This window comes from Zingiber officinale, chromosome 1A (genome assembly GCF_018446385.1).
Source record: "Zingiber officinale cultivar Zhangliang chromosome 1A, Zo_v1.1, whole genome shotgun sequence".
Lineage (NCBI taxonomy): Eukaryota > Viridiplantae > Streptophyta > Magnoliopsida > Zingiberales > Zingiberaceae > Zingiber > Zingiber officinale.
In genome coordinates this window covers 136,189,056-136,200,271 of record NC_055987.1, presented here as the reverse complement: position 1 = coordinate 136,200,271, position 11,216 = coordinate 136,189,056, and the positions used below count along the sequence as shown (strand labels likewise).

Below are 11,216 nucleotides of genomic sequence, written 5' to 3'. Positions count from 1 at the left end.
TACAACTAGGTTGGATCTCTTTGTGCATAATTCAAGGAACATCATGCACATAAGTTAGAGCGTTATTTATGATCAACAATAGAGGAATTATTTGCTGCAACTTTATATCTAAATAAATACCTTTTTTTTCTTAACTTGACAAAGCCTTTTTTCCTCTTCTTTTAATCCAATTCATAATTTTTGTGTGTCTGTGACTTTTTATATATACCTTTTACATTGGAATCTAATAAATAATGCAGTGAAGTTGTTGTTGGTTACCTTTTTACCTAATTACTCTATAATAGGTTGATATAATCACATTGGACTTCTCCCAAAAGCTACATTTTCGTTTGAAGGTTCCATCTATTAAGCTTGCTATTCAGGCGCTGTAAGTGCATCAACATTACTTATCTGAGCTTGAAATGATTCAAAGTTTTGGCCAGATTCAATTCTGATAACTCTCATATTTTTTCATTTGCAGTGTGGACTATATTTTGAAATTACGTATTCTCATCTTATAGCTGATTCTCATGTCACAAGAAAGATCCTTTCAGATGCAAAGGTGTAGTAAATCTTCTTTGTTTCCTTGTTGGATAACTTATATTTTATTACATACTAACATGACATTTTCCCATGTGTGTGTGCACATTGTATTTTTTTTTCTTTCATTCATCATACAGTTGATTTAACCTTTTTCTGATGGATTGTTATTCTGATTGCATTCTACATTCTAAATTGTAGGTTTATCAATCGTGTTTCTGAACTATTGGAGTTCTCACTTATCTTATGTGTTTATTCTGCTTTGTTTGTAATTTTATGTTTGTTTTTATTGACAGGTCACTGTTAGCTAATGCCATCAGGAAGAAACAGTTCTATAAGGAAACTGTCAGACTTGAAAGAGTCATATTGTCCAGTCTCAATGGATTATTTTCTGAACTATTGTCGACATTTGCTTGCTACCAAACGCAACACCACAATCAGAAAGCATGAAGAAGTCTACCAAGGATCATAATGGCAAAGCCACGATATCAATGAGGAAATTGATGATGGAAGTGTGGGAGTTTGCCAGAGAGGACACTGATAGGGTGACCTTTACCCTCAAGGTTGGCTTGGCTTGCCTCCTTGTCTCCCTTCTCATTCTCATCCAAGCACCTTATCAAATCTTCGGCACCAACTTCATATTGGAAAAGGTTGGTATGAAAAAATAAGCAAGTGAGAAAGAAGAGTCCAATGAAATCCTACAAGTTGAAGATTGTGATGAGACTTGGATTGATAATAATTAAGTGCAATCCTACATTGCATGAACCACCATTAAAAGTTTCTAGTCTTTTGGCTATTGTTCATTAGTTGTAAATAGAGTTTATTTGTTTATTTGTATTAGGATACATTTTATTTGAACATGAGATATGTTTCTTCTTTTGTGATTGTAATTCTTGTATAACTAACATTTTGAATAATATTGATATGGAGAATATTCTTTCTTGATTATGATTCTTTATTATATATTTAAATTGAAATATGATATATTGGTATTAAAAGATAATAATTTAAAAGACAACAGTTTAAAACCGTTATTGTTGTGTATCACCCTCAAAGACAACGGTTAAAAACCATTGTCGTAGCCCCAAAAACAGTTGTAATTAGCAAAAAAATGCTCTAAATAACAACGGTTTTAAACCGTTGTCTTTGAATGAAAAGACAACGGTTTAAAACCGTTGCAAAATTGTTGTCTTTTCATTCAAAAACAACGGTTTAAAACCGCTGTCGTAGCCCCCCACTTTTAACAACACTGCCAATTACAACGGTTTTAAAGGGCCTACGACAACGGTTTTTAACCGTTGTCTTTTAATATTTTTGTTGTAGTGGTCCCTCAGAAAATCAACATAGAAATCACTACTTCTCAACCTCATTAGATATAAAAATTAATGCATCCAATCCATCCTACCCTCTTGAAATACCTAATTTCCCTCTCAAGATTACCCCTCAAACGTCCTTACACGGGCATGTTCCTGTCACGAATGTCCCTCGGAAAATCGAATGAGAAGCAATCCATACAAGATCCACAAGATATTCAAACATTCAATCAAGCATGGTAATTAAGCCCTAATCACAACAATCCACATAAGAAAGAATAGATACAAAACAGGGCAAAATCATAGAAATAGGAATCTTGGCAAATCCACAAGAGTTTACATCAAATATTCATTACAAATACTCCCTCCATCCTAGAACAAGAGATCTAATCCATGGAACAAGGAAAGAATCCAAAAGAAGAAGAAAAGATAAACATCTTGATCTCCAAATCCAAGAAAGATAGGGAAGAAAAGCTTATCTACGATGAAGACCATCTTTGGATCCAATCCTCTCTCCCCGGAGTCGAAACGTTGAAGATTCGCCCTTAGAATTGCCGGAAATCCCTCCAAGAAGGTGGAGGAACATCCAAATCTTGAATTCCCCCCAAAAGGGAGAAGATCCCCCTTCAAATATTGAAGAAACCTTTATATAGAGATGGGGTTCGGGCGCCACACGGCCCCGAGACACGGCTGTGTGAGGTTCACACGGCCAGAGCCATTTCCTTCTCTGCCAACCTTACACGGCCGTGTGTGGTACACGACCATGGCTTGCTTCTGCCAATGCTCCCCTTGCACGGTTGTGTAGATCTACACGGCCTGCACTGGCTCTGCCTCTGGAAACCTGGCACGACCGTGTGGTGTACACGGGCGGGACTCTCTTGCTCACTGGAAGTCCTGCACGGCCGTGTGGTGTACACGACCAAGGCCTTCCTGGTCTTTGGAAATCTCACATGGTCGTGTGGTGTACACGGCCAGGGCTCCATCTGGCTTCAAATCTTTACACGACCGTGTGAGGTTCACACTGCCATGGCAACTTCCATCTCTGCTGCATCCACACGGCCAAGGAACTCCACACGGCCTGGGCAACCCCCCATGGCAGGGTCGTGTGGCTCACAGGGCTTGTGCCTTTCCTCCTTGTTCAAGTGTCAAAATCTTCTCCAAATTCGACTCATATGTACACAAAATGCACAAAAGCAGATCTCTTAACAAAAAGAGTAAATATGCTCAAAAGGAAAGCTGGAAGTACAAAAGTGCATAGATAAAGCATGTATAAAATATGTGAATGTGCGTCAAAACATGTTAAAAAAGTATATACAATCTACACACATCAATATGCTCGGTAGCTACAAACTCAAAGAAAGCGTCTATTCTATGAAACAAGAAAGACTTTAGTCTGTGCCAACCTAATGGATAGGTTGATAAGACTTACCAAAAGAGCAGGGAAATTTCGCCTGAACGGGTCTTAATCCAAGCAAATATAGCATGCCCTCTCTTAGCAACTTGTGGGCCTTGAATTGAACGTCGTCCAACTTCTTTGTATAAGAGATGAAGGTTGGGTCAAGTTTAAAATTCCCATGGTCAAGGAGAGGGGGAAAGTTGAACTGCCTCCTGGTCGGCCAAGATACAGACTCGAGAATCTGAACAAAGAAAAAAAAATGGAATTTTATCATCCCTTATTTGAAGAAGGCAGTTCTTCAAAGAACATTGTCTTAGGACTAGATAGAAACAAAAAATACCCTCGGTTCTTTTTTTTAGGTTAAGAAAATAAATGAAAGTTATGAGGAGTCGGGGCAATGCCATATAGATAGAACAAAATAAACATCCCGCACATAGTGCGGAAGGCATTTAGAGCGAACTGTTGGAGAGGAATTTTGAAATAGTGGCTTATCTCGCATAAGAAGTGGGGGATGGGAAAACGTAAAACCGCTTGCAGTTGGTCTTTGAAGAAGGTAATGTGGTCAGGAGGAGGATGATGGGAAATTATCCTAAGGGGAAGGAAAGACAATACAATGGTTTTTAGGGATTTCGCATTGCAAACGGATTAAGGTTCAATCAGTATTATCAAAATTTGAATGAATAAAAGTCTACCAGGGAGCAAAGGACTCTTGAGCCATGAGAGTGTAAGAAATGCAGCAAAGAGTATGAGGAAAAACTTACTGATTCAAATTGAGAGAATGACAAGTTTGTTGAAGGAAATCGCCAAAGAGAGGATCAGAGAAGATGAAGTGCAAAGTAACTTGTCTATGCACCACTTACAGTTTTTAGATATGAGCCACGAGATAAGACCTACCACAACCGTTTGATCAAAATAGCATGCCCGCTCTTAGCCATTGATTTACAAAGGAGAAGTACTGTTGCTCCGTACAAAAAGGCATGTGTCAACTATCGCTTCAAAGAATGTGTTAGTGGGGCAAGTGACCTTCACCCATAAATGGACATTTATGATGGATGAGACAGTCGAATCATTATGCTGAAAAAACACTTTTCCACGTATCAGTGGTACACTACTAGGCATATCAACCCTCTGACATGTAGTTCTTCAAAAAAATATGACTAAGTGTAGTCATAATGGATGGATGGACACATGTCCGTCCGATCGGGCTAATAAGCTAGCCAGTCAAGAAGGTACAGGACTTAGGTCTAGTTAGTCGACCATAAGTCTCCTTTGACTAGATTTGAAGGGGAGGCTAGTAATATGGGATGTTAAAGACAGACCTAGATATGATAGGGTAGTCAAAGTCAAGGTGACATGACGATTAAGGTCAAGGGGAGGTGACAGCCAGCGTGTCACTCTCCATGAGGCTTTGGTATTCGCCTAGTGCTAAGGCCTTCATAATAAGGACGACTAGCCTAGAAGTCGGTGGGACTTAGAGAACCTAGAGTCCCATTCTTATAGAGACATCTATCATATATCCGAGCAGTCTATATTTGACCGAGCTTAAGGGACATCTAACTTATCACAGATCCGGATGGTCATAAGTCCGACCGAAATAAGGAGGCTCAGATTCTCACTCAGTACAAGTCTTACAGCAAATGGTTGGTCGATCTTATAATTCTCTCGCATGCTAGTCTTCCTTCATATATCCAGTCGGTAGCAACTCTGGTCAAATTTACACATATAAAAAAGTAGTTCCCCTTAAAAACTCGGCCAAAATTCTAGATCTTAGGTTCTCGTTTAAAGGCGAGTCTTCTCTTATATGAACGATCAGCTTAAAGTACTGATCGAATCTCTAAGGACTCAATTCCCCATTCCTTAAAGGTAAGTATCTCAGTATATGGCTAGTCGACTAAGGAACCGACCGGACCTAAGGAATTTAGTTTCATATTACTTCTAGAACAGATCTCCAACGCTATCTAGTATATAATTGAGCAACTTGAGGGAAGAACAGAATACAGTTGGCCGATTTAAAGACCGGGATACACTCAGCGGACAACACGGTCAAAGAATCACAACAACCTATCAGAATAACAACCGTATGTTAGAAAATATTCCTTTATTGTTATATGGGCATTCAATGGAACCTTCTCCGAAAGTGACTTTACACTTTCCCTCAACCGACATATTAGGACAGAATATTTGTTCAACTGCCTCATTAATTACGTAAGTTACAAAAGACAAAAGAGGTATACATATGGGTAATCGAAGATTCCTCAGACGGTTACTGTACATCATCCCAGGCTGAATGTCTTCCCTTACTCGACAACTTCTGACATTCTCTACCACCACATTATTGCAGATGTTATGAGAGATGATATATAAATAAGGTTCTCTTTGTTTGCATGATACGCATGCTTTACAACAGTCTCATTTACGCGAAACATTATAATTTACATACTGCACGCATTTACTGTTGATCTTCCCAATTTCTGCTCAGACATTCAACTGACTTGAGTATTGGAGGGTCTTCGCCAGAAACTCCTTCCCTGATTTATAGGTATTGATATTCTGTCTACTCTCTTGAGTGTGTGCGGAGAAGAGAAAGACGCTCGAAGTTCTCTTCTTATTCCGGTTCATCATCTTTCTCCCCATCGTGATGTCTTCTGCCAGTCAACTACATCGCTACCTATCCAACGAGACATCTTTTTAATTTTCAGACACGCTCCACTTCTCTGGTTCCACTTATTTGATAAGCAGTTAAGCAGTGTCATAAATTGAAAGAGATCGAAGGCCGAACCAGTAGGGAGAGCAGTACGCCTAGTGAAGCAAGCAAGACCCATCCGCTATTAATTCCACATCGACCCACAGGATTCCAGTTTCAGAACAGCTACTGTCTCACCGTTCAACTCCTAGCTAGCCTGAGTACTTATTGCGAGCTCTTGTAAACAGGTCCTCCCTCCTCCTCTGGGTCTTGTCTGCCTTTCCTGCTCAAAATCAGGCCCAATACGAACGCACGTTGTGGTCCAGGTTTTCCCTCGTACACAAGTCACAACTCGTAGTTTGGATCTTCCTTGCTGTTTAATGAGTAAGCTCATCTATCGCACGTAATGCGATTGTGACGATGTGGTCCTTATAAATCATGTCTGCCGAGCACGAAATGTTGCTCGCTAGTGGTCCTGTCGTTGATAAATGAAGCACCGTCAAGGACCAATGGAACAATACTTTTGGTACTAAGACGCCCTACGCCGGTGGCTACCAATTCCACTTTGATTACTCCGAAGGCAAAAAGTCTGCGACGGTTAACTCGTAGCATGATTCATGAATTAGGGAGTGAGTCGGGACTAGTGGGAACTGCTTGTCTGAATTATTAGAACGCTGAATTGCAGCAAGTGCTACGTAACTGGCATGAATTGATTGAATTGACATCTTGTTAATTAATTACCTTCTCGAATAAATACCATCACGACTATCCATTCTCAGTCGATTTTTTTTTCCTTTTTTAATTTATATTTTATATTTTGCTAAGGACGATGAGTGTCCTCCCACTGCAGATGACTTCATGCAGCCCCAGTCCACTACGGCAGAAGCCTGTGATGGCCACGTAGTAAGTCCATTGGGTGGGTGGGGCAGTTGTCTACGGCGCGGATCACACGAATCGCGTCGGTCACTCGCCTACGTAGTCATTATGTGTAGTACGACACCACTTTCACGAAAGCTAATTGGACCGTCTATGTTCACACGCGGCCGCCGGCCGAAATCAAGCCATCAATACCAATCTCCTGTTATATATATATATATGTATATATATATATATATCCCGTTTCCGACCTTCTGTCTCGTTTCTGCTTGCCGGAAGCTGTTGCAGGAAAATTACGTGATGATATGACGATGTCAGCGAGACAGCGACTCTGCGCTAACAGTGCCGCAGCATCATGGCCGTCCGCTCCACGAACGGTGAGAACTGAGAAGAAATCAACATGTCTAAACTTATCGATTCCTCGATAACTAGTTCCGCTCCCGGCACGTGTCGCTCATTTTTTTTTAGGTCCCCGTCATACTCAGTACGCGGGGCCAGTTGAATTTGAAGGAGCTGCTCTTCCACGCCGTCCGGGGGAGAGAGCGAGGCCGGAGGCCACCCGAGTCGGGACATTGGAGCCTGGCGCCGCGATCCAAGTTATTCGGCGCGGAAGCGGCCGATGCCGACAGATGGTGGATCCAACGGGGACGCCGTTAGTTTCCACGTTGAATTTGAACTATTATTTGCACGTTGCGTGCCGAAGAGACGGAGACGGCCTCATCCATTCACTGCTGTCCGTCAGTGCTACGGAACGGGAGATAAAGCCGTGCCGTCCTTTTCTTAACTCTTGGGGCACCACGCCTCATGCCACGTAACGTCACGTCCGTCAGCCTCGACGGCACTCGACGAAATTACAGTTCTTGACCTATAACGTCACCCGTCAAAATCCCCCGTGTAGCTCGGATAGAATGGTGAGAACTTGGGTTCTAAAACTGTGGATCAAGTCATAAAAAGAATTTTTAGAGCGGTGGCCATAGTACAGTCAGACAACTGGTTGACTACTCCGATAATCACAAGTCTCCTGATCACCGTCCAAATCTAGCTGTGATTTTATAAATAAATGCCGTCCCCCCTTCTTCGATTAACCCACCTAGGAATGCGCTATTGCGCTTAAAAGCTGGGTAATAGAAGAGGAGCGAGGGCCACATCCTAGCTCCTTACCCATGGTCGTCGCGCCGGTGGTTGGCGGCGGAGGGAGGATTGACGTTGCCGGTGTGGAACAAAAAGATATGCATTTTCGAGGAGTGAGGAAGCGGCCGTGGGGGAGGTATGCGGCAGAGATACGTGATCCCGGGAAGAAGAGTCGGGTTTGGCTGGGGACCTTCGACACAGCAGAGGAGGCCGCGCGGGCGTACGACGCCGCAGCCCGCCGGTTCCGCGGATCGAAGGCCAAGACTAACTTTCCGTGCCATGACGCCTACCTGAACCTGAGCGCCGTCGTCGTTGGCTCGGCTGCCACCAGCGGCGGCAGCCCCAGCAGCACAGTAGAATCGAACAGCCGCGAGGCTCCGGCCGCGACGGAGGCGGCTGTGCCACCGATGGCGATCCCGCTCCAGCCATCTCTCGACCTCAATCATCTCCAACGCGTCCGCTACGCCGGGCGGTTCCCCTTTTCCTCTTATCCAGTCGCTCAGGCCATGCCAACGCTTCGCCCGTGCTCCCTCATCGATTCTATAGTCAGATCAGAGAAATCCATTGATGCGATGAATCTTCACCATATTGCCAGCTGCCCTCCCCTGTTCGTCGCCGGTATACAGAAAAGAATGCCCTGCGCCGTCCAAAGCGACTCTGATTCCTCCTCGGTCATCGATCTCCGGTCCAACCCCGTTCCTTCCCAACCGCAGAAGAAGCCCCACAATTTCGACCTCAACCTCCTTCCTCAACGGGAGCTCGACTGATGTCACTGCCAATCGATCGTCCCGTTCGATGCCTTAGCTGGAACAATTATGTAACGCAACTTGCTACGTTCAAGGAGCTGCCTACTTCTCCGGTGTTTTCTTACATCTTGTACGAGTCTCTTTCGTAACCTCTCCTTTCGCGATCAGAAGCGCGAGAGCAGTAAACAGGAGAGGATTTTTGTATATCTGAACTTTTTTTTCTCTTCTTTTTCTCCTTTACCGCTAGATCGAGAAAGAAGAAGAGTTTTATCTAATTTCAGGACTCCAGCTTCCGTCGTCGGCGACATCTTTTCCTTTATCCAAACCAAAAATATTTTTCTGTTAAATCTATCAATTTAGAAGCGTGGGGTGGGTGCGGCTGCCGCCGGCAGGTACTTTGTCCCTTTCCTGCGCACCACCCTCTCACTCCAATCCATTACGCCTCAACTTTTCTTTAATTATTTTAAAAACTAAATATTCGTACGCCAAACTGGTTTGTGGACCGCTTTTTCGCTGCCCCGCTTGCAGCGACGCCCTCGTTTGACGCCGAACGTGATTCCCGGCGTCGAGGTGACCATTCCTCTCGCTCTGTTTAACCCTTAACACTGGAAATCTATACACGTGACGCAAGGTAATGAATGCGGGTAACCGTAGATGGGCTCGGAAAGCCAAAGTTTAGCACGCTGTAAGCTTGTTGGCGACGCTTGGCCCCTATATACGTGTGTGTCGCAGCCGTCGCCGTCTCTGTGGTCCAAAAAGGCGTCCGCACCACCAAACCTCGCCGCTACCCGCATAGTGGCAGACGTTTCGTACGGCTGGTGGGCGACTGCCCGACACCGGTGGCCCCGCGGGGTATTGGCGCGGATAAAGCTTGTTTGACCCGGTCCGCACAGAATCCAGCTCGATCTGAACCAGTAATTTAATTAATAAATCGATTTTTAAAATTTCAGCCCTTCGCAATTGATTCGTCACCTGTCCAAATGTCCAACCATCTCATTATTGGAGAAGCCGTCGTTCGGGGGCGTAGGCGCTCGGCTAAAAATTTTATGTTCCACTCCAGTTTATTCTGGAATAAAATAAAAAATAAATAAATTTATTTTATTCATTTTTAATTTATCTTTGTTCAACCCGCAGCCAGCATTCAGTTTGTGGTGGCAGAGTAAGCTTACGAGCAGAATGTTAAGTCATATGGTCAGTGAACCATACAGCCTGTTGGCTCACGGCCAAGAGGTCCAGCAATCTTACGAGTAAATCACGTGCTCATAGTTTTGCACCCAGTGGACTGACGAATAGGCGATGGACAAGTAAAGTAAAGTGACGGGAGAAAGTAGAAGAAAAGAATAAAAATATTTTTTTTATCTATTTTAGATGGATTAAATTGTATTGCCCATTTAATAAAGGTTTGAACAACTCGTTAATTAATTCCGGTATAAATTCTTCCTCCTTAAATTGATTTTAGAGTAAATGGAGAGGAAGGCGTTGGGTCAAAGAATTGATTGGACCGATGTCGGCAGGAATGGGGCGGGGAAGGTATGAAGTTGGTTACCGCTGGGGTCACGCGTAACACGCCTCGCGCGGCGCTGCTGGCGTCGGAACATAATAAATGGATGGCTGTTTGTCGGCTTGTTATAGGCAGGCCCCACGCGGATGCGCACGGGCCAATCTGGGATGAGGATTTCTTTTGAATTGTTATCGGCCGCCTCGGTCGCACCGCTATGCGGATTCTGGAACTTTGTCCCACCATCCGGTTGTGCGGTGCGCGGAGTCGGGCATCAAGATCTACGAGTACGTCCGCATATTGCTGCAAATCGACGATTTACTTCTATTTGAGTATTGGTGGGGTCCCACAGGGCATGATGTATGACGGACCTCAATTGGGGTCCGCCAGATCATGGTTGTGTTCCGTTTCATCCTCCAATTATTTTTTTTTTCTTCAATTTTTAAAACGCAAAATCGTCTTTTCAATTGTCAGATTCATTACACAGTTGGAGGCATTAGAATCCGGGACTTTAACGTGGACAAAGTTTCTTTACGTTGGACAATTAGACTTTCTTGTTCATACGTTTCCTTTTCCATAAACCTTCTTAGTCCTAATTTTAAAAATATATATAATCTTTTAGCATTTTTAATTAAAAATACACCAGTTATTTTAGTCAAATATGCTATATAATAATTTTTTTAAACTTATTTAGATATTTTAGAAGAACAAGGGAACACCAATAACTAACTAAAAGATTAAAAAAAAACTTTTACTTAGAATTCTAATTGAGCTGATCTTTTTCTTAACCAAATTTGGAGGCTTTCTACATTGATGGAGGACAGGATAAGATTCTCCAAAGGATAGATACATCACAGAGCTTCACTATGTAAAGGATAGATACATCAACAATCATAATATTGGCTTGTAGAATTAAAATCACTCCTTAATGTGGATGGCATATCAAAGTTTAAGAAAAAAAAAATACGAATACCAATGGTAAACAAAACACACGCAGTAACTTTATAAGAGTAGAGCGTCGCCCCCAAAATCTAAGTTGATAGCGCTAATAAGA

General features: G+C 43.0%; 1 protein-coding gene across 1 annotated transcript; it reads left to right on the top strand.

Moving 5' to 3' along the window:
• The first annotated feature begins 7,851 nt into the window (after positions 1-7,851).
• Positions 7,852-8,969, top strand: LOC122034631 (ethylene-responsive transcription factor 4-like). The gene has a single exon (XM_042593950.1). The coding sequence runs from the start codon at positions 7,951-7,953 to the stop codon at positions 8,683-8,685; it is 735 nt and encodes a 244-aa protein (XP_042449884.1). The 5' UTR covers positions 7,852-7,950; the 3' UTR covers positions 8,686-8,969.
• The last annotated feature ends 2,247 nt before the right edge of the window (positions 8,970-11,216 follow it).

Coding starts and splice junctions, on each gene's coding strand:
- LOC122034631 (XM_042593950.1), top strand. CDS start 7,951: ATGGTCGTCGCGCCGGTGGTTGGCGGCGGAGGGAGGATTGACGTTGCC.